The 24,143-nt window shown below is 27.7% G+C and overlaps 1 protein-coding gene across 1 annotated transcript in view; it reads right to left on the bottom strand.

The window, feature by feature from the left end:
- LOC105843189 (cysteine-rich secretory protein 2) overlaps positions 1-23,181 on the bottom strand; it is a 28,957-nt gene extending 5,776 nt beyond the window's left edge. The window contains exons 1-5 of the mRNA XM_065816815.1: positions 23,110-23,181; positions 20,223-20,600; positions 19,925-20,130; positions 7,383-7,633; positions 4,092-4,317 (exon numbers count right to left, since the gene is read on the bottom strand). Coding sequence (XP_065672887.1) covers positions 4,092-4,317; positions 7,383-7,633; positions 19,925-20,130; positions 20,223-20,566 — 1,027 coding nt within the window. The 5' untranslated portion in view covers positions 20,567-20,600; positions 23,110-23,181. The remainder of the gene's footprint in view (positions 1-4,091; positions 4,318-7,382; positions 7,634-19,924; positions 20,131-20,222; positions 20,601-23,109) is intronic.
- Positions 23,182-24,143: the final 962 nt, after the last annotated feature.

The raw sequence follows: 24,143 nt of genomic DNA, 5'->3' as shown, positions 1-24,143 counted from the left end.
AATTAAAGTAATGAAGTATGCATTTAAATTAATTTCATCTTTAATCATTTTTAATCATTTCATGCACATTCAACAGTGCGTTGGTGTAAAGTAATTATTTTTCCAATTGCATTGAGAAACCCTTTTTTTTATATATAAATTTTTGTTTTAGATTCCCCAAGATGACCCAATGATCTTGCCACAGAGCACCGTGGAAGAGCATTTAATTAGAAACGCCTCCTTCCTTACCTATGGCGCAAAAAAAGGCTTAAAGCTGTAGGCCTTTGAACTCTGGATTTTGCTGCAGAGTTTTTGGATCTTGCCAAATATGCTTCTATAGCAAGCGCTCTAACCACTACGCCACAGCCGTTTATTTAAATTTCATTGTTTCATTATTTATTATGATTACAAAGTTTGACACGCTACTAATTGGTAAAAAATTGCAGTTATGTTTTAATTCAACAAAACATCTTTCTATCTTTTCATAAAGTTCCTCCGGCTAGTTGTCAAACAGAGGCCACGTACCAAGGTGAATATTTTCGGAATATCATATCTCTTTATTTTCAATCAAACTATAAACCATACTTTGACGTTAAAATTTAACAGCACATTGTATTGTACTCTACTTATAATGATTCAATAAAAGTAGACTTTTTTTAGAATACTTTTGTTAAAACCTGGTACAACGGAGTACATTTGCAACAATTCAAATTCCAATTGCTGCAGATGCTCCTAAGTAAACATTTTCTAATCATTCTTTTAAAACTTCTTTTACAAAAATATAAAGGTTGGCAGTCTAATATTAGTCAGGCGGTATACGTCATAATATCAATATTTATATTTATTTTTTAAGCATATTTACTTATAACTTATAATCAGTTTTTTCAGAATATGATTGGCATTTGACACACTTCAGTCAACAGATTTTTATTGAGAACGATTTAAAAAAAAAATACTCAGCACTTTTTAAATGCCCCCACCCCCCTCATTTCATTTTTAAAATTGACCCTGGGGGGAACATCCGTCGAGAAATGAAGTATTAATGCCTTGATGACCTTTACTATCTATAATCGTAAATGTCATCAAATTAAATAGTCAAGAAAAGCAAAAATTAACGTATTGTAGTTTATTCTCCTCGGGCATTTGCCCTGCAGAGGTATTAATAAATTTTACAGTAGTTAAGAAATAAAAATACAAGGTGGTCTACTGTTCCACTATTAAAATACATAAAGACAGACTCCGAGGGGGCTCACGTTTAAGAAAATAAAAAACCCACTATATAAAAAATAAAAAATCGAAAACGAAAACGAAAAAACGAAAAAATTAAAATTCGAAGAAAATAAAACGAAAAAGCGAAAAAGAAAATTTCAAAAAAGAGATTTTCACTAAAAAATATATCTGGGCATTTTAATTTACAAGAACTTTGTTAATTTCTAGATTAAAATTATTTTCTCCGCTCCAGATATTTTTGCATTCTTGTAGAAAAGAAATCTTTTCATTATTAATAATAGAAATTTCGTCTAACAAAATTCTTTTATTTTGCCTTGGAATTCCAGCATGAGCGTCCTTCTGGGGTAAATTTTTTTGTCGTGGAACGACCTCATTCTATTGCAATATATTATGTATAATAGTTCGTTAGTTATTAGTTTTCCAATATAAAATTTATTTACAAAAGTTGATGAAAAGAAAAGTAGTGATTTGAAAGTATTTTTAAGAGGTATTAGGTATGGGTATATTTTGTGAATGAGGGCTAAAGTGTATTTTACTAAGGGTTGAACTTTTTCACACTTAAACATCATGTGTTGTAGGTTTTCTGATTCTTTCATACATTGTGGGCAGAGATCATCTGTTATATGGCCTCTTTTTTTAAACAGTGTATTGGTGGGTAGTGCAAAATGTATTAGTTTATACTTTATTTCATCGGCTTTGTTGTTGCTTTCATTTTTGTGTATGGATATAAACAAATGGGCCCATTCTTTTGTTGAGGTATTATTCATACTGTTGAAAATGTCCTTCCATCTGTAAAATTTATTGGGTGTACTTTTATCGTTGTTATTTAGGGAAGTGTTGTAAATTGCTTTCGGAGTTAATTCAAGGAATCGTATTCGACGGTTGTTTTTGGTGCTTATGCACAGCGACGTTTTGTTGTAGTCGAAGCTTTGACTTTGGGTGTTTATCATGTTTTTCCATTGGGGATGGTAATGAAATTATTATGGTTGTTAAGAGGCGATGTTTTATACCAATAACTTGGCTTTCCAGAAAGCCCTGGACAAATACTTTTGATATGTCCCCTAGCATGATTATGTTATTATTTATGGATTCTTGAGTTGGTTTCATAGATTGGTTTTTGTTGCGTATGTATGGGTTAAAAAATATTGGTTGCATTAGCACTTCTTCGATAGTGAGATTCTTATGGTTATTGTGTTTTAAGTAGCATTTATTCCAACTTTTCATTGTTTGTTGGTAATACGGAGGTAGAGTTTTTAAAGAATCATATGAGTGTGATGTGAGAAGGACAAGGTTTCCTTGATTAGCGTTTCGGTATTGATTAAGTATGTAGGAAGCTGAGTCTTTCCAGGCGCCGTTTTTGTTTTTGTTATATAACTTTGAGATCCAGCTCAGCTGTAAAGATTCGTGTTTTTTCTTGACGTCGACTATATTTAAATAGAATTTTTTTTTTTTATTTAAATAGAATTTATTTTTATTATTTATTAACCGACTATATTTAAATAGAAAAGCAAAAATTAGGAATTAACCAGAATTACTAAAAATTACTAAAAAGTTCAATCTCAAAAACTTTCATGTTATACACATAAACGTTTTTGATTGTGGTTTTCTATATTGATTGGTTAATACTGAAAACCATGTTTGTGAATAAATAACAATTAATTTCTATATATGTCCAAACACAAATATGTTAATTGCTATTGTTGAGTGTGTGTGCGTAACTATAAAAGCAAACTAAAGCAACTACAGCCCAATCAGTATTTTATCCAACCTATCTAAGGTATATAAAAAAATTATGTTTTTCAAAACCATTTTATCCAGACATCAATACGATTTTCGTAAAGTTTATAGTGCTCAACAATCTTTTATTGAAATGACCTAAAATGGAGAAAATACTTAGATCATAACAGTTGTTTTGGCGCTATACTAACTGATCTCTCAAAAGCCTTTGATTGCTTGCAGTCAAAAAAGCGTCACAGACTTTATTCTATAACATTACTATTATTGCAGTAGTAGCTATTATGAATGGATTGATTATGAATAGGTGTGCTGGAAATTTATATTAAAAATAATTTTTTAGCAATATAACTACTAAAAGGAATGTCGATTAATTCTAAAATAGTTCATTTCAGCTCATAATAGGTGAACCGCAGTGTTAATCTAGAAACCAAATCCAAAAAAGTTTTAAACCAAATTTTAGCCGGTTAAATTCCCTTTCTAATAGTTAAAAGTAATGTAAATCCAATGCACCGTACAATCTTTTAGATATAGTAAATTTCATAACTACTTCTGCTTTACCTTACATTTTAAAACATTCCTTACTTTTTACTTTCTGGATTTTTACCTATCGTTTATAAGAGTTATTGCTTTTAACTACTTTTAATTTTTTTCAAGGCATTTGGTAGTAAGTATCTAATGGGCACAAGACGCGTTTTAAACATCTAAAACACGTATCAAAACGCTTTAATACATATTTTAAACGTTTAAATCACGTCATGGGTAAAGATAAACTGGGTAAAGATGAACATGTCGAATTTTTTAAAACCAAGTTAGCTATAGTAGCATAGATTTAACTACGTTCATAGCGTATAGTTCATTTTTTATATTTACCAATGAAGTTAAGATTAGTAAAACTTTGATTAAAAAAAATCGTTGTATACGTTTATAAAGTCATGGTTTTCACTAGACTTGTTATGCTAAAGTCTTCCGTTAACTGACTGCAACGGAACCTTCCCAAGCAGCACAACAGTTAGGACTAACGTTGGGGCAGCGTTGGCCGAACAACTCCAATGTTTTTTTGACGTTAGTCCAACGGATTGTGCTGATCGAGTTGGTAGGTTTGTGTGAAAAATAATAATATTTTAACCAAATGTTTTTAAACAAACCTTCTCTTGTACAAAATCCGCAAGTTTTCCTGCATTTTATTTTAGCCCATTCAGCTGAAAATGCACAGCGCCCCGTTGCTTTTTCTTTGATGCAATTGGGATCTACGTCTTTACATTTACAATCTGTACAGCCTACGTAACTTGTACTTTTTCCGGGGCAACTGTTTACTTCATTATCCTTTGACGAATTAATGCAATACCGTTCCATTCTATATTGGCAATCAGCCTAAATATTTCATATTTGTTGAAAATTTTTTTGTCAAGTAAAAACTTTAATTTTCAGCAGTTAAATTATATATTTAGACTTAAAATAACACCTTAAATATAGCAACAAAAATAAATTATATAAAGTTCTTTGATGTATGACATAATTTATACAAAACAATATGAGAAAATCCAAGAATTATACTTTTTTTTATTGCTATTTATTTGTTTTTTACATATTTATTTTATTAAAATATAACATTGAAAAAGTTAAAATAAATTCAGGTTATGCGTTCCTAGCCGTTGCATCTAGTTTCACTCAGAAACAAATTCAGAATTTAAACCTGTATAGACACGTGATCGTCACGATCCAGGTGTAAACCAAAAAAACGTTAATTTTAAGGGCAGTTTTACTCAAGTTTAACACTTTTCATGAGGTTTTAAAGTCAAACTTAAATGTTGCGTGCTTTTATTACTGGTTTTTACAGAAATTTCGTTACATTGATTCGTTACAGAAACTTTGCATAATATTATACTGCGTTTCCCTAACGGCGAAACCGTTAATATCAATAAAATAAATATTATTAATTGTAAAGTAAAACCAAAATAACATTATTTGGTATTTTAGTAAAGAGTGTTAGTTAAATTCTCGGATTTGAAATTATTGAAAAGTGTTAAACTTTTTTTTTAGGAGGTTTTAAACACTCAATAGAAGCCATGCGCAACTATTTTGGAGTTGTGGATAATGCATTATTCAAATCATTATAGAAGATGCTTTATTTAAATCATTTATATAGATAATTAAAATTTATTTGATCTACTAAAAACAGTAAAACTGACTTTGATTTTGGTTTATGTCTGGATTGTGACAAGCAATCCAAGCGTAAAACAAAATCAAATTTTTTATGTTGTGGTGGTGAATTTATTTACTTTGACATTGAAAAAGGCATATATACAATTAGTTTAATGTTATGATTAAAATGTACTGTAATTTTCCCTTATAAACACAAAACTCTCTTACAAATTCTACTGACAAGTTACATTAATTTATAAACCTCAAATATAACTATTAAAGCCCGCGTAAACATATTATAATAACACTTAAACAGTACATAAGCATTTACAATAATTATCAATTATTGTAAATGCTTATGTACTGATAATACTGATATGTATTGATAAAAATCTACTTGGCATAAAAAATATTCTATAGAATATTTTTTTGATATATTAAACTATTTTAAATATTAAATTTATATATATAAGTATATTCTATAAAATATATTTTGTAAAATGCTATAGCATTTTACATAAAATAATCACACCCCTCCTTGACCCTTCAGGGTCATACAAATAGTAATAAATTTTTTAAACATGCATCACTTTCGATCGCTTCATTTCAAAGGCATGTCTGTTTCTTGAAGATTATTTTTGGCTTCAATGGCACTTTGCGTGCTTCGGAAACATCTTTTCTTTGGTCATCACTGTTTTTAACGATCTTTTCACATTTGTGGCCCACATCTGTTTTTTAAGAGATAGAAAAGAATATAAATTGTTATCTGGATTTTTGAAATGTAATTTGAACCATAGAATGCGTTGTTTGGGTTACATGAATTATCATTTGGGTTGATGAATTATTTTGCCTTTCAAGTAAATATCTGCCTTTTCTTTAAGTTTTATACTTTTTGTTTACTTTTTTAATGATGCTCATAGGTTGTATCAACGTACCCCGTGGGTGGGTAAACTTAATACAAATTTCAAGTTTTACTTTTAATAGTCTCACAAGTTTAACCTGGTATATTTTGGTAATTAACAACCTTAACTTTGAAGATATAAATTTAATCTACAAATTTAACCAATTGCCTTGAAAAAAAGTCGTATTAAAAAGAATATCCCCAATCAACTTATTTGATCATCTGATGCAAACTCTTGGTAATGTGTGTGGTAAGTTATCTTCCAAACTAACAAAGTTTGCATCAACTTCAATATTGTATTCTATATATATATATATATATATATATATATATATATATATATATATATATATATATATATATATATATATATATATATATATATATATATATATATATATATATCTGTGTGTGTGTTTATTAAGGTGCTCCCAGAAGTCTCTACGGTTTTATCACAGAGCACCGCGAAACTAGGAAGATCATTATCAGTTGATTACCAATGTTGTTTCATTACCACTGTCGTTTATTGGGCTAGAGTTGACGTTGAATCTGGTTCTGAGCCTGAACTCTAAGAAGAACATCTAGGTTCTGCGCCTGAATTCGAATCATTGCGCAACAGATGGGTTTTTTTTTTGTTGTTGTTGTAAAAATTTAATAAATTTTAATTTTTCTGAAATACTTATAAGTATACTTTTGTCATGTGTATTTATTTTTACTATGTTGTTGTATATTAGTTATTATTATTTTTCATTAATATTATTTATTGTACCTATAGATATTACATTCAAATTGTTTTTTTTTTGTTTAAGCTGCATCAAAAAATTTCATAATTATTTGCCAGCACTGCCAGAAGTTACAGATTGCCATAAAAATTATTCTTAAACTAGAAAGAATTCATTACTTTATTACGAATTCATTTTTTATAAGCAAAATCTGGCAGAATTTCTTCATAAGTAAATAGCTCCGTTAAACGTTCGAGTTTACAGGATTGTTAAACGTTTCTATAAACGTTTTTTTTACTTCATGTTTTCGAGCAACATAAATTAAGTGGCATTTTTTCTAATAAGTTCATTAACTTGTTGTCAGACTAATACTTTACTTTTTCTTTTAACCAATTTTATATTTTTATACAAAATTAGCAAAAGTTTACATAAAGCTAGGGAAAATTTATCATAATGTTTAAATAGGAAAGTTTTCGATAATATTTTTGCGAATTTGATGTAGGGGAGAGTGAGGTATTGGCGAACAGTATATTTTTCCATGTTTGGAGTTACCCCACGTTGCCATTGCCCCACTCTGCCCTAAACTAAATACAAAACATTTTTATTAATTGTATGAAATTTAGGTTACCTCTATGTATAAAAAAAAACAGTATATTGTTATATAAGTATACCATACAAGGTGAAACTTTCACCCAATCCGTCCAGTTATCATTTTCTGTTTTGCATTCAGAAGAAGTTCCACATGTTAACGGACAGTTCTCTCTAAACGTTGGGTTATCTTTGCAATCAGAGACGCGTTCTTTACAAAAACTCCATTTATCTTTTACATCATTACATGCTTTTGAAATTTTGAAGGTAATAGCAGAATTAAGGGTCTGATGGTTTTCACTTGAAGATAATTCTTGTTTTTTAGGAAACCCATCTAAATAAATTTAATGATACGAAACATTTAAAAATATACAACATTTTCTCACAATTCCTAAATTGATCCGAGCTCAAGTTTTTAAAAAAAAACTAATCAAAACCTCTAAAAATATTTACTTTTTTAATATTGTCATTTTTCTAAAAATTTGAAAGCACAACCACTTTCTGGAAAATTTAAATTTATTTTCATTACATTAAATATATTTTTATTATATATATATACATATACATATATATATATATATATATATATTATATATATATATATATATATATATATATATATATTATATATATATATATATATATGTATATATACATATGTATATATACATATATATATATATATATATATATATGTATATATATATATATATATATATATATATATATATATATATATATATATATATATGTATATATATATTATATATTTATAAAGATATATATATATATATATATATATATATATGTATATATATAATAGAAATTAATTCAGATTTATATAAAAAATCTGAATTAATTTCTAAATGTAGGCACGAAAATAAATACCTCTTAAAAAATTATAAAAACAAATGACCAAATTAAACTATCCCCATTCCAAAGAAAATTATTTCATAATTACTTTCTGTAACTTCCCGTTAACAAAAAAATATAGTAATTAAAAATTTTTTATAATAATTTATAACTTCCTGTAAAATATTTTTTTCTATAAATTGAATTTTTTTTGAGATTTAGTAACTCTTCCTGATGATCCAGCAATGATGAAACTTCAAGTCGAAGATAAAAGTTAGATAAGTGTTTTTTACTAATTATATATATATATATATGTATATTATTTTTAATGTAAAATACTCATCTCTCATTATCTGCGCTGTTTTAACTTGAATTTAATTGATATTGTGGGTAAAAAAATATTATTATTGAATTTGATTTATAAATAGATTTGATTTACTTATTTAAATTTTATGTTGTAAATTACAGCATATAAAGCTTAAATAAACAAACCAATCAATTTATAAATCAAATTCAATAATAATATTTTATCTATCTTACACACAAACCAAAACTGAAAAAAAGTGGTGACTAATCTAATAAAGAATACAATTGCAAGAAATTACAATGAAGAAAGAGAAGTCCCTGATATGTTAAATATAAAATAACCACGGACAAATTACAAGTAGTTGTACGTGCAAAAAAAGTAATTAGTTACGCATAAAAGTTGGTAGTTTATGAATGAAGTAATTAGTTACGCATAAAAGTTGGCAGTTAATGAATAAAGTTATTAGTTACGCATAAAAGTTGGTAGTTAATGAATAAAGTAATTAGTTACGCATAAAAGTTGGTAGTTAATGAATAAAGTAATTAGTTACGCATAAAAGTTATAAAAGTTGGTAATTACGTTACGTTAAGAAAGTAGTTAGTAGTAAAGAGTGAAATAAATGAAAAACCAAATAAGTGAAGTTTAAAATATATCTTTAGTAATTACAACTAATTTAAAAAAATCTATGTAAATCTGCTATCAGCACACTATTTTGGGATTTAATTGTAGGTAATATAGTTTTATATTTATATTTTAGTATATTTTAATCTATTTAATTAATAGGATAATAAATATACCGCATTATGTCAAGTGGATCTAAGGCGTGGCAAAATTTAACAAAAGAAAAAACACAGAATCTGCCACTTGTAATATATGTATAACAACAATAATGTGTAAAGGATTTTTAGTAAGTCTTCTTCGTCATTTAAAAAATCTACACAAGAAAGTCGAAATTGAAGCAACGAAAAAAGGCCGAACGAAGACGCAAATTTTGGAGTTGAAAATGCTCAACCTAAAATTACGTCATTTATAAAAAAAAGAATCTATAAAAGAAATTGTTTCAACATTGGCGGCTGTAGATGGCTTTTCTATTAATGCTTTTGCAAAATCTGAATTTATAAGAAAATCTTTATTTGATAAAGAAATGTTATTGCCAAATAAAACCTTCACATGTAATGAATTTGGTAAAAAGTCAATACCATCTAGCAAAACAAGGAGCGGTTAAGGAAATGGCTATGCAAATTCAAGGTAGCTCAAGATTCTCTATTTCGATGGACGAATACACTCTTTCAAAATCAATCTTTAAAAATCGTCGCTATTTGAATTTAAATGTGCATTTATTAACTAAGCTTTTGAACTTGGCCATGATTCGAATAGTTGGGTCGCTTTCAGCTGAAAAATTATTGGTATGGTTGAAAATAAATTATCCGAATTTTATTTATCATCAAAGAAGCATATCATTTCTAGTGTAACTGACGGTGCATCAGTTATGAAAAAATATGGGAGATTTAGCGGGATGAAACATCAACTTTGTTATGCACATGAGTTACATTTAGCAGTTTGTGATGTTCTCTACAAAAAATCAGTGATTTCAAATTTATCGGGCAGTGAGTGTAATGCATCAGACAGTCAGAATTCTGATGAAATTAATAGTGAAGATGACGAGTCCGAAGAAATCAATTTTACAACTTCAGTGGATTTACAGTCGAGCCAAAACAACGATGTATTAAGTTTACGAGACGTTGAGATCACTGACAAATTATTAGGCTACATAAGTAATTGTTCGAATGTTTCGTAAATCACCACTCAAAACTGGAATTTTACAAAAATACGCAAAAATTATATACAATAAAGAACTCAAGTTAACACTGGATGTAAAGTCAAGGTGGAATAGTCTTCTTGCAATGTTGGAGCGATTTATTGCATTTAAAACATGTATATTAAAAGCATTGATAGATTTTAAACACAAGAATATTAACAATATTTCGGAGGATGAATATTTAGTGGTACAGACTGTTTTAACGGCGTTACAACCAATTAAATTGGGAATTGAAAGACTTGGCCAACGCAATGCATCCCTACTTGATGCAGAGGGTGTATTAGTGTTTATATTAGATGTTTTGCGCAAAAATAAAGATTGTTTTTCGGTTAAAATGCTGCAGTATGTGCAACAGAAAATTATTGAAAGACGGAATAAAAGTTCAGTTGGCTTGCTAAAATATTTAAATAATCCATCAAATTATAAACAGAAATTGGACATAAATTCTGTATTATTTTTGCCTTCCAAATCAGTCCTTCAAGCTACGGCTAAAAAATTATTTTCTAAGCTATTTGTTGAGGATATTGATGGTGGTGGAAATTCCGCTGAAATTTAAGAATTAGAATGCAGTAATGATGGTGGTAGAAACGTCGTTTACAGTCGAACCAAATTTAAAGACAACATATGAATTAACACCAATCAAAAATTGGATGCTGCCATTACAAACTTAAGTCGAATCCAGATAATGTATTATATGACGTTAAAAGTATTACAAAAGAAACGGATATTTTTGATGCAACGAAAAAGCATACAAATAGTTTAGAAAAATTATATAATGCTCTGTTAACTATCCCACCGATATCAATCGATTTAGAATATGCTTTTCGGCAACAGGTCTTTTTATTATGAAATTCGGTCATCGTTAAGTGATAGCGCTATTGACAATTTTTGTTTTTTAAAAAATTATTTTAAAAATTAATATAAAGTATAATGTTATTGAAGTTTATATTTGTTTTGTTTTGAGAGTCTTAGTTTCTAAGAATTTTTTTGTATTTATTTTTTTGTTAAAAGTAATATTATTAAAAAGGCATTTTTTTTTCTTATTTGTATTTGTTTGAATTTACACATTTCCCCTACCTAATTGGATAAGTTCTTTCTTGCTACCTAATCCGTTATCCTGGGAAATTAATCATTTTTGTCCCGAAATCCCGGTAATAAGATTTTTACGGGAAATAAGAAGCCCTAGTGTTTTATGAGGTTTTTAAACCAAATTTATATGTAGCGTGCTTTTATTACTGGTTTCACATTCGTTACGGAAACCTGATAATAATATTATACAGCGTTTCCGTTGAGGAGAAACCATTTATATCCTAATTGGTGTTTTGGTAAATAGTAATAGTTATTTCACGTAAATAAAACCCAATACTTGACACTTGCTATTCCTTTTTTTTTTTTTTTGCCGTGTAAATATATACAAACCGAATGTTAATAACAATTTATATGTTACAGGGGCGAAAAGAAGACTCGTATGTCTTATCGCCAAGCTGCTTGATAAATTCCGTAAATATAGAGTTTTATTTAAAATAAGCATTTCCGTTAACAATATAAAATAAACAAACGTAAAATAAGTATAAAATAAAACATCTATATATTAAAAAAAAACAAGAAGCGCTATTTACTTAAACATATTCTTCTAAAAGCACGGAAAAATTTAATTTTTAATATAAAATCATGAATTAATTTTTATTATTATTATTATTTTTTAAATATTAAACTTTACAATACCAAAGTCTAAGGATCAAAAAATAAAAAGAATAACAAGATGATAAATATTTAAAGAATTAAAAGATGATAAATATTTATTTGGTAGATATTTAGTATATTTAACTTAGTAAATAAAGGTTGGCAGGGTGTATAACGACTTTCATTGGATATAATTCTGATTGCATGTTTTTGTATATTAAAGAGTTTTTTTGATTCATTTTTATTGGTACTACACCATGCAATGTTAGCATAATTAAGATATTAGCGTATTTAAAATAGGAATTAATAAAAGAAAAATATAAGAGCTTTAGACAACTTGAATTTAAATAAGGTTTTGTCTTATAAAGTAGGTTAATGCTCTGTGATATTTTACCTTCAATATATATTATATGATCTCTCCATGTTTAATTTTCATCAAGGAGTACTCCTTGAAATTTTAATGATACTTCTCTTTTTTTTCGCAATTGTTAATTCAAAGATTTGGAAGTTTTAATGGAATTTCGTTACGTTCATGACAACAATGAAAAAAAGTATATTTTGTTTTAGTTAAATTTAGAGATAATTTGTTTGCTGTAAACCATTCAGCAAGGTTTAGTTGTTCTGTGTTTACAGTTTTAAATAACATTTTTATATCACTGTGAGCATAAAATAGATTAGTATCATTTGCAAACAAGATTGTGTCTAATACATTACAAGATTTGCTTATATCATTGATATATACGAGAAGTAAGAGTGGTCCTAATATAGATACTTGTGGTACTCCACAAGATATATTCATGTTGTTAGTTTTTCCGTTATTATGAGAAATATGTTGCTGTCAGTTTGACAGGTAGCTTTTAAACTATTTAAGGTTCGAGTGTTTAATACCGCAGTATTATAAATATAATGCTTTACAGTGTCAAAAGCCTTGCTGAGATCAATAAAAACGCCTAAAGTATATTTGTTTTTATCAAAAGATTAAAGAATATCATGAACAAGATAAACAATTGCCTGATCAGTAGAGTGACCTATTTTGAATCCAAATTGTTTATTATAAAGAATGTTATTAATATCTAAGAAATAGTTTATACATAATATGTTGTAATATTTTTGAGAAGCATGGTAGAATTGAAATAGGTCTATAATTTGCGATACAAGTTGCATCTCCAGATTTTAGAACTGGTATCTCCCTTGCAACTTTTAGTGTATCAGGAAAGATTTCTTGTTCTAAAGAGAGACTGAAAATGTGCAAAAGCGGATTTTTTAAATAAAATGTTGATTTAATTATTATATTGCTACTTACATCATCAACTCCCTTACCTTTATTTGGTTTTAATAAATTTACAGCATCAAGTAGTTTTTCAGATAACTTATTATTTTCCATAAGATTATGATTAGAGGTTAAGTATGATTTAAAGCTAGTTTTACTATTTTTTATTTTTGAGGCCAAACTTGGGCCCGTATTAACAAACGCATGATTGAGAGAATTAGCAATTAAAGAATGATTAGTAATTTCACGATTATTTATGAGTTTTTTGGGAAATCCATTAGTACTTATGATTTTTTTATCTACCACCTCTTTCATTATGCGCCACATTTTTTGTACATAATTTTTGCAGTTAAGTAACTGATTAGTATAATATTGCTTTTTGAAATACTTTATAACTGTTTCGAAAAGCCGTTCGTAGTTTTTATATTATGTTTCGTTTGCAAGTTCTTTTTTTAATAAACTTTTCGTATTAGCGTTTTTTTTTTTTTTGAAGACTTTATTATTCCAGTTGTTATCTAAGGATTTAGCTAAGATTTGATTTAGATAAACTTACTAATAATTGGGAAAGCTTCATTATAGTGGCTTTGGAATACTAATTATTCGCTTTTTTAATTTAATTTTTTCCTGATATTATCTTGGTGTTTTTTTGTGAAATTATAAACACTGGAAAGTGGTCTGAAATGTCAGTGACCAATATTCCAGTCTTAACTTTTATGTTTTTGAATTTGTTAATTATGATTTGATCAATTAATGTAGCACTATTTTTTGTTATGCGTGTTGGTTTATTAATTGTTGGAATGAAACCATTTTGAAATATAATATTGGTAACATTTCTGACGCTTTTATTTTTTTCATAATCAAGCAGGTCTAAATTGAGATCGCCCACATAATAAATTAGTTTGCCACAAATATCATTTTTTGTAATTAAACATTTAAAGTGTTAAATGCTTTTATATTACCTGAGGTTGTTTTAAACACGCAACAGAAACATGCGTAAACTCTTACTTTTATGGAGATGTTCTGGCTGCCGACTGGGGTTACGGCAAAAAACAAAAAAATCCTTAAGCAAACAGTACGATTTATGTTGAACTAATTTAGAAACAAAATAATACATATTTTTGTTTGGGTGAAAGTCAAGTTTAAGTAAATAGTATAAATTAAAATCACTATCTTTAAAAGTTAAATAAACCCAAAAGGAGAGTTTATTCGCAATTTATATCGTTTTAATAGTTTGTATACATAATGCATTTATTAGCATTTATTATTATTAAGCACTTGATATTTTCGTAGCTTCTGCAAATTATGCGACACTTTTTGTACAAATTAAAAGTATTAAAAAATGCTTAAAATTTACCTCGTTATTTTAAAGTTATTTTTAAAGCCAATTTATAAATGTAATAATAATGATAACAATTTTTAAATGTAATAATAATAATGCTGATTTTTACTTTTATATTTTTTTCGCAAAGCTTTAATATTTATTATTTTAAATATAATATATTTAATTGAAATACTGTATGTTAAAGTTTATATTATAAACTTAATCACACAGTATTTCAAAAGTTGTTTGTTATGGCTATTATAATTATAACTCTATTATAATTTGTACCGATTTGCATTCAACGTAAAGAAATATTAAAAACAAATTATGTTATTAATTTTTATTATTTTTTACTATAAAATATATTTATATATATTTTATTAATATAGATGTATTTTTTATATAAAAAATTTAAAAAAAATATTTTTTACAGTATAATATATTTTATATATATTTTATTATATAAAATAATATATACTTTATATGAAAAATAAATTAAATAAAAAACATAATTTATTTTTAATAATTCTTTACGTTGAGTGCAAAGTGGAACAGCATTTCGCAATGGAGGGAGTATTATATAATTTTGAATATAATGAACTTTTTTTTTGTCCACCACCAGACCCACTGTGAACTGTTTCAAAGACGATGTAACTAAATCTTTTTAAGATGTATTTGAGAACACAAAATTTGTAATTAAACAACGTAAGATGTAATTGAAAACAGGAAAGTTTTAGTTAGGAAACTTAAGATGTAATTTAGAACAGTTTATAATATAGATTCTAAATTATAAACTTTTCTTAATTACAACTATCATGTTCCCAATTACATCTTTCAGTTTCATATTTACAACTTTTATGTGCTAAATCACATTTCAAGTTTCTCAATTAAAACTTAAGTTACAAAGCAAACCTAGACTACAAAATTAAAAATACATATAACATTGTTCAAAGTTTAATCAAAGTTAATTGTATTTTTAATTTTGAAGCCTTAGTTTACTTTGTAAGTTAAGGCTTGTCTGCCCCTGGCCAAGCTGGCCATATAAGTTGGTTTTCAATAAATAAATTATTGTATTGATAATTAATATATTATTTTATTGATAATTAATATATTATCCATAAAATAAAATAGTAATTAAAAGGACTTTTTAATGACTTTTTTATGTAGCGGTAACTGGAAAAATCTCATCAAGTGTTAATGGAAATGGTCATTATTTTTAGTTAATTGACGATTCAGGTAAATAATAAATAAAACATAAATAATTTATTCACAAAAATGATTGGATGAGATTTGAATTAAATTTAAATAATTTTAATAAAAATTAATGCACTGATCAATTAAACACTAACTTTGACGTCTTCTATATCTACTTTGTTTGATAATTTTCTGCATTTAACTTTAAAAATTTTATTTAGTACTTGTTCTTTAAAAATTTGCCTTGATTGCAGTACCTTGTATTTTAAATAATAGTTTTTGTTTGAAGTAGTTAATCATTTTATTGAAATTAATTATTTATAATACTTATATATACATGATATACAAATCTTTTAAACTGGTAATTCAGGCGTTATTCGAAATATAATAAAAATAATGAGGCAGTTGCTTGGACTATTAAATAGTGTACTGAGTACTATCTATGCTTTTATTAAAGCTCTTTAACAAATTTAAAAATGATTAAAGTACCAAAAACGATAGAAAAAACATCGTAATCACCGAGTTCTTTAAATCTATCATTCACTAATACTCGTGGTCTTTGAAGTAACTTTTCTTCTGTTGAGTCTTATCTCTTGCAAAGTTCATCATACCTACTTGCTTTTTGTGTCATCTTCCTGCTGACATAGGTGCTTCTTGCATAACTTCGTGGATTCAGGGTGCTTATTAGAGTCTTGTTTTCCAGCTTATTGGAAAGCAATATATGTTATTCCTATATTCAAAAATTCTGGTGAGCGATCTGACTCGTCCAACTACCGTCCCATCTTTCTTTCATAAGCATAGTTTTTGAATCTTTACTTAACAAAAACTTAATCTCTTATCTTGAATCTAATAACTTACTTTCTGAACATCAGTATAGATTTTGATCTTCTCGTTCTAGATAGAGGTGGAGAGGTTAAGGCTATCGCTCTTGACATTTCTAAAGCTTTTGATAAAGTTTGGCATGCTGGCCATCTACTTAAGCTTTCTTCTTACAGTGTATCTGGTAACACCTTTAAGATTATTGATTCCTTCCTTTCCAATTGTAGTATAAAAGTTGTCCTCGATGGACGGCACTCTTCTTCATATCCTGCAACTTCAGGGGTTCAATCCTTAGCCTTATACTCTTTTAAAATTAAGTTTACGATCTTCCAGATATTCTCACATCTAAGGTGGCATTGTTTATTGATGATACTACTATTTATTCTTGTCATGATAAGAAGCCAACACTCTCTGATTGCTTGGAGGTGTATTTTAAGCTTGAAAAGGATCTCACTTCTGCTACAGCATAGGGCTCACAGTGGCTGGTGAATTTTAATTCAGACAAACCCCAATTTTATTAAGCCAGTTGTTACCGCAATGATTTAGATCATCCTATATTTATAAACGATAATGTACTCGATGAGTCATCTACCCTTCATCTTCTAGAATTAACTCTTATTTCTAATCTTTTTTGGAAACCATATATCAAATCCATTGCAAAACCAGCATTTGCTAAGGTTGCATCTCTTTAAAGTGCTCGCCACTTTCTTACTACGGATTATATTCTTTATCTATATAAATCTCAAATCCGTCCTTGTATGAAATACTGTTGCCATATCTGAGGCAGATATTTCAATGATGCTCTTCTCTTTTAGATAAGGTGCAAAAACGGATTGTAAACATAGTTGGACCTGCTCTTGCAGCCAACCTTCAACCATTGTCACATTGCCGTAATGTTGCTTCTCTTTCTCTTTTCTACAAATACAATAATGGGAACTGCTCTAAAGAGCTAGCCCGTCTTATGCCATCTGCTAAAATTCATTCTTGTGTTACTCGTCATTCAATTAAGTCCTATTCCTTTTTTGTGACGGTTCCAAAGTGCTCCAAAAACTCTTATTTGTCTAGTTTTTTTCCTCGAACATCGATTCTTTGGAATTTTTTTCCTTCCTTCATCTTGCTTCCTGATTCATATTATTTGCAATTTAGTAAGTTGTCTGTCAATCATTATCTTGTTCTATAAAACTCATATTTTCTCTTCCAGTAACTTTCAACTCTAACAAAGTTGCTTGCAGCCTTGTTGGAAGCAAAGATGTTGAAAAAAATAAGTAAATAGTTAACATATGTGATTAAGGAGTTAATCGGAGATACAATATGATAAAGAGCGTTCATAAAAGTAACGTTGTTTTCTGATAAAGTAAAAATTAAATTGAAAGGATCTTAGACTAAAAACTGCTTACTATTTTTAAAATGTTTGAATTAGCATTTTCTTTGCTGGCCCAGGCATGCAAATTTAATGCATTTGCGCAAATTAATGTAAAGTATGGTTTGTCCAACGATACCGGCTACTTGGTTAGTTATTTGGTTGGTTGGTTAGTCTGCACAAAATTACCTTTGAAGTCCAAAATTTTTAAAACAAAGTACAAGTCCTCTAAAGTTATAATTCTTTTTGTTGTTTTATGCGTAGGCATAAACGTTTTATAAAATATAAACTTTATTATTTGAAACACAATTATTTAAAATGAGGTTAAATGCAGCTGAACGAGAATCTTTTCGAAAGCGACTAAAAATGTTTTTTGTAAATAAACCTAATATAAAAAAAAAAATCGTAAATCATTTTGAAAAAGAAGGATTTGCTCGAAGTACAATATATGATAACCTAAAAAGACTTGAAACTGTTCAATCGTTTTCTGATAGAAAGCATCCTGGTCGTCCGACATCCTAGACTAGAGAAAAGAAAGCCGAATTAACGAGACTTGTCAACAATCGAAAGGGGTCAGTCAGAGAAAAATAGGTATTAAATTCGGTGTAAATCAATCGACAATTGGTCGTCAGTTAAAAAAAATTAATATTAAATATAGAAAACGTTATTAAAAGACTCCAAAATACACTATAGAACAACAAATAAAGGCAAAGAAAAGAAGCAGGAAACTAGTTAACCAACTCTATAACACAAAATCGCTTGTAGTCATCGATGACGAAAAAGACTTTTGTTTTGCAGGGGACAGCATGCCTGGAAATTCTGGATACTACACAAACAACAAAAAGACATTCCCAGAAAGTGTTCGTTTTATAGAAAAAGAGAAATTTCCAAAAAAATTATTAGTGTGGGTAGCCATATCTGACCGTGGTATGTCCGAGCCATTGTTTCCAACATTCCAAGGCTGTAGCGATCAATTCATCAATCTATATTAATGAATGTTTAGAAAAACGATTTCTTCCATTTATTCACAAGTATCATGGAGACTTTAACTATTTATTTTGGCCAGATTTAGCAAGTTCTCATTATTCTAAAGATTCTCTAAATTGGATGGACCAATATGTCTATTACGTTGATAAAGAATCCAATCCCCCAAATGTGCCTCAAGCACGACCAATTGAAAATTTTTGGGGGCATTTGGCACAGAAGGTTTACGAGGGAGATTGGCAAGCTTCAACAGAGCAAGTTTTGATTGATCGCATTAAACCAAAATTACAAAAAATTGATTTAAACTTTTTACAGTCGCATATGAAGGCGTCAGAGCAAAATTGAGATCAATTGCAGATGGTGGTGATTTTTCATATAAAAAATAATATATTTTTATTAAAAGATAAATGCTTTATTTAAAAAAAATATAATAGTAGTTTGTTTTTTTATATATAAATAAGTTATTGACGTTTTTATTTTGTCCGATAACTTCCGCATCACCCGTTAAAATCGGTAAAAAATTATTTGCTGTTGTTTCTGAGAGATTTCCTGAAAGAAGATTTTAAAATACCCAAATAAAAATGAAATTGCAAAATTAGCTCATGATGTTTTCATACGTTTATTTTTGCATGAGCAAGTAGAAGCAGCACCTGAGTCTGATATTAAATCCAATTGTTATGTGGAACCAATAAGACATAAAACTAAAGCTCAGGAATTAGCTGAATTGATATCAAATATAACTTCTACAACACAAAGAACTTAAGGGCCACTAGTAAGTCATAAAATTTTGAAATGTATTAAAAGAGAAATGACAATACTTGAAACCACTGGAAAAAGACTAATTCCAAATTAATTTTTTAAAAATAATTAGATTTATCTAATTATTATTTATAAATTAAATTTTTATACAATTTTTTTAAAATAATTATTATAACATTAATCATTTTTTTAAAATAATTATTATAATACCAACCCTAGTTATCAGGTTTATTTAAAGTGAATTCATAGATTTATACCTTTGACTGGCTTTTTTATGTAATCTTTATAACTTGTTTCCACTTCTTGACCTGGAGTGTATCTTGCAACAATCCATATATTGCCCTGCGCTGTTACAATTCCAACACCAACATTTTTTGCTGTCTTCCACAACAGCTGAAGCATATGACCAGCTTTTGGGTCAAATTTGATATTATTAAAATCGTAATGTGTTTTCTGTCTTTCTCTATTTAACAAAAAAATAAAAATAAATATAAGAGTATTAAGCACTTCAACCTAGTTCAAGATAAATAAACAATTTTATTGTTAACAACATACTTATACCATTCATAGACTGCATCAATGCACCGTAAAGAAGTGTCACCATTCATAAGAAATATGTTTTCGCCGTAGTTATTCATATCAGAGTGTTGTTTATCATTTTTTAATGCTAAATGAGTTGCCCACTTTGTAGCACCGTAAGCAAGTTCGTCATCCCATTTTAATTCGCTTGTATTGTGCCAGAATTTCCTAATATTGTTGTGTGCAAAAAGGCATTTCTCTGGTTCTCGAACAAATTGAAAATTAATGAAATTAAATTCTCCGTTTACAATTGCAATAAAATATATAGTTAAAAATGAAATATATACTTTAGTATTTACATTGCACCAAACCATGTTCATATTTTAACATTAATCGTTTTAACTTTTTTAAGTCCTAAAAAAAACAAAAACAGTTCATTAAACAGTTCTTCAAAAGCGGTAATTATTTTTTTCTTTTATGAATTTATAGTACTCCATAAAGATACAGCGGCCATTACAAAGCATAGCAAAACATCACTTAATATGTTTTCAAACCGCTTTTCGCATCAATGTTGCTTTCACTGCAACATAAATGAGCTTAGCACGTTTTTTTTACTTTATTATTAATTTAATTTGAAAATTTAATCTTTTGTTTTTCTCCTCCTATTCAATTAAGTGTTTAATTTTGAAGTACGCAGATGATAGCCACAATTCGCCAGTAAAGATAAGACCATGCGTTTTCAACAAATACTAAAAAGCCAACACTTCGCCAATACACAATTAAATTGAAAGATGAAAACAAAAGATTAATTTTTTAAAATAAATACAAAAATAAACTATAAGTTAATTACATAGATAATAAAGTTAAAAAGTAAAATAAAAGAAACTAAGTAATTAATTTTTTTTTATATGTATATAGTTTTGGACTTTGTGGATAATTTGATGGAGAATATCTAAATTACGATTGTTATAATGTAGCTCTTTCCTTGGGCAATAAGTGAAGGTTTTCTATCTAAATATAAATCCCTTTTTTAATTTTTTAATTAACTCATATTTTGAAGAAGCTTGATTTAAGACGGAAAAAGAGTCGGAGTTAGTTGGATTTTTTTTTTAAGGATGCCAAGAGGTGTTTGTTAGATAATGAAGACTTTCCTCAGTTTAAATGTTCAGATATTCTTGTTGCATAATATCTTGTTTTGGTGAAAGCACATGCAACAAGATATTTTTGGAACCAGTGAACTAACATTATGTAAATGTATAAAAGGTTTGTTTAAAATAATTTTGTAAAAAAAGGTTTCAACAACCACTTCGATTTTATTTTTACATTATTTTTGGACAAATCCTAAAATTGAAATAGAACAAGAAAAATTAGTAACAAGAAATATTTTTACAAATAATGCAACACAAGTTTACTTTTTAAATGCTTGACAATTACAATAAACAGTTAAATTACAAATAACAAGTAACAACTAAATTACAGTTAATAGTCTTAAAACTTTAAATAAAATAACTAACTTGATAAAATATGTCAATAATGTCCGTTAAACCAATAATTATCCTTGCTACTTGTTACTCAAGAGATAGCGCAAATTCAGTTTTATTTAACTTTGAAATAGTGAATGCAAGTCGTGTAATACTTTGAGAGCTCTTTATGCACAAATGCTGCTACACTGTGTGTTTAAATTTGAAAGGTTTCTTGATCAGTTTTTTTCAAACAGGTAGCTGCTTTGGGGTAGTTTTCAACTTCTTGTAGCAAGTCTTCAAAAAAAATCTTCTTTTTTCTAACTTACGACACTCTTTGCTGCCTTTTTTTATAAACGGAAATTAAAAAATTCACTTTATCAGTTGCGTTTACGTTCAGAAACTTTTTTTCGTTCAGAAAAGTGCTCATTGAAACTTCTTGGGGTTTACAAGATATTATTATGATCATCTTTTTTCTGTAACTTTTTTACTTTAAGATAAATGAACACTTTTTATTGGAGCTTATTTTTAATGTTGTAACCAACTTCACCTGCATACTGCAATTTTACCTTTAGATTTTTCTCATGTACTCCATTAGGTTTAATTGCATCAATTAATTTGAGAACGATTCTTCAGTTTATGCAGTTGGCTTCTTCAGATACTTGTCATGTTTGCTAGTTTGCATTACGTTACATTTGTATAAAACTCATCTTTGCTAAAAATTTTTAAATTCCAAAAAACCCAGCTTTAATCTTACTTCTATATATTTCATACTTTTAGCCGAAGCGCAAGGTCGAGTTTGTTCAAATATAATGAATGTTAGACTTTCTAACAAACTTACAGCATATTTAAACAGTTTCTGATCTTTCTTTAGCTAGTCCCATAATAGTAGGAGTTCTTGCAGTCCAATTAAATTGCTGTTCACGTTAATCGAATGTTGTCTGTAAAAATTCAAATATAGTTTCTAATAAAAAAATTTGTCGATAAAATGCAGTTTTATCGACAAATACCTTTGCTAGTACCCATTTCCAGTATACATACATCTAGTATATTCCCAGTATACATACGTCTATATACGCCTCTGCGCTTATATAGTATTTATGTTTACGATAAAACTGTTGAATTTAAATATGATCTTATTGCAAATATTTTTGCCTTTATGTTCATAAAAGCACTAAATTATTTTGTTTAGGATTTTATCTATTTAAAAAAATTTTATAAAACAGTGTTTTTAAAACGTTAAAAAAATCATCCAAAGTAAAAGTTTACTTTTTTCAGATTATTCATCAAAAGTTAAATTTACTTGTGCAAAGTTTTTTTTTTATATATATAAGACAATATTAAATTAAATATTTGTCGTAGTAAGATGATTTTATGTTAAATTTACACATCAGTCCAAAAAAAGTCATAATATTCTAATTAAAATTACTTGTAACATTTGTAAAATGTGATTTGTTACTTACGTAGAAACGTTTTGCTCTTTACTGTTACTATTTGTTATAAAAAGAAGGAAAAAGATTATAATGAGGTTTCTTTAACTTTACATTGAATCATTTATAAGATTATATATCGGATACAAATTATTGAGAAACTATTAGCAAGGTATAAAAGTTTAATATACGTTTATTTAGACTAAATCTAAACGCTTTATATACGTTTATTAGACTAGATCTAAACGTAAATTATACAAATTCCAAATGCTTTATATGCGTATAATAACCCTCAATTGACGTCTAAAATACGTTTGAATTTCTATGTTTTTTATGGACGTTTGTTCTAAACTTTAATCTGGGTTTCAATCTAAACGGATAATCAACCAACTCAATGCAACTATGGCATAGAACTAACAAACTCGTAAAAAAAAAAAGCCGATAATTTTAAACAAATCCGATTGGCTGTTAGTGGCAAACCGAACAACCTTTTATTTACTGGTATTTAATTTATCCAAACATAGAATTCGTAAATAATGGCAAAATATTATAAACAACCGAAGCGTCTGTTATAACACTTTTGCAGGAGATATATCAATATAATTATAAAGATATCTTGAAGTGTTTGTTTGGCATAATTTATGGACCTAATTACAACAAAAAGTATTTATCTTAATACATTACTGAAGCCATAATAGCTATTTGTATCGACTTAGTGTTCAAAGATATAATTGTTTTTATAACAGTAACTTATGTTATTTTTAAATTATTTTTATAAAAATAAAAGAAACCAAATGTCAATTAAAGTTTAGGCTGTGTCTAGCGCAACGGTACCGTCGCTTTAATTTTTTTCTTGTAGTCACGGTAGTGATTTCTGATTGGCTGATTTTTTTTATAAAAATCAAATAATAAAAATCAAAGTAATTTTCAATATACAACAATAATAATAGCTTTCAATTAAAAATAGTTAAAAAACATTAAAACAATTTTTCTCAGTAAAGGACTCGGTCCCGGATCAACATAGATGATACCACTATGCTTAAAGTACAATTTATAGCTAAAATTAT

This window comes from Hydra vulgaris, chromosome 13 (genome assembly GCF_038396675.1).
Source record: "Hydra vulgaris chromosome 13, alternate assembly HydraT2T_AEP".
NCBI classification, from domain to species: Eukaryota; Metazoa; Cnidaria; class Hydrozoa; order Anthoathecata; family Hydridae; genus Hydra; species Hydra vulgaris.
Note: the sequence above shows the minus strand (reverse complement) of the source record. Positions and strands in the feature narration are given on the sequence as shown.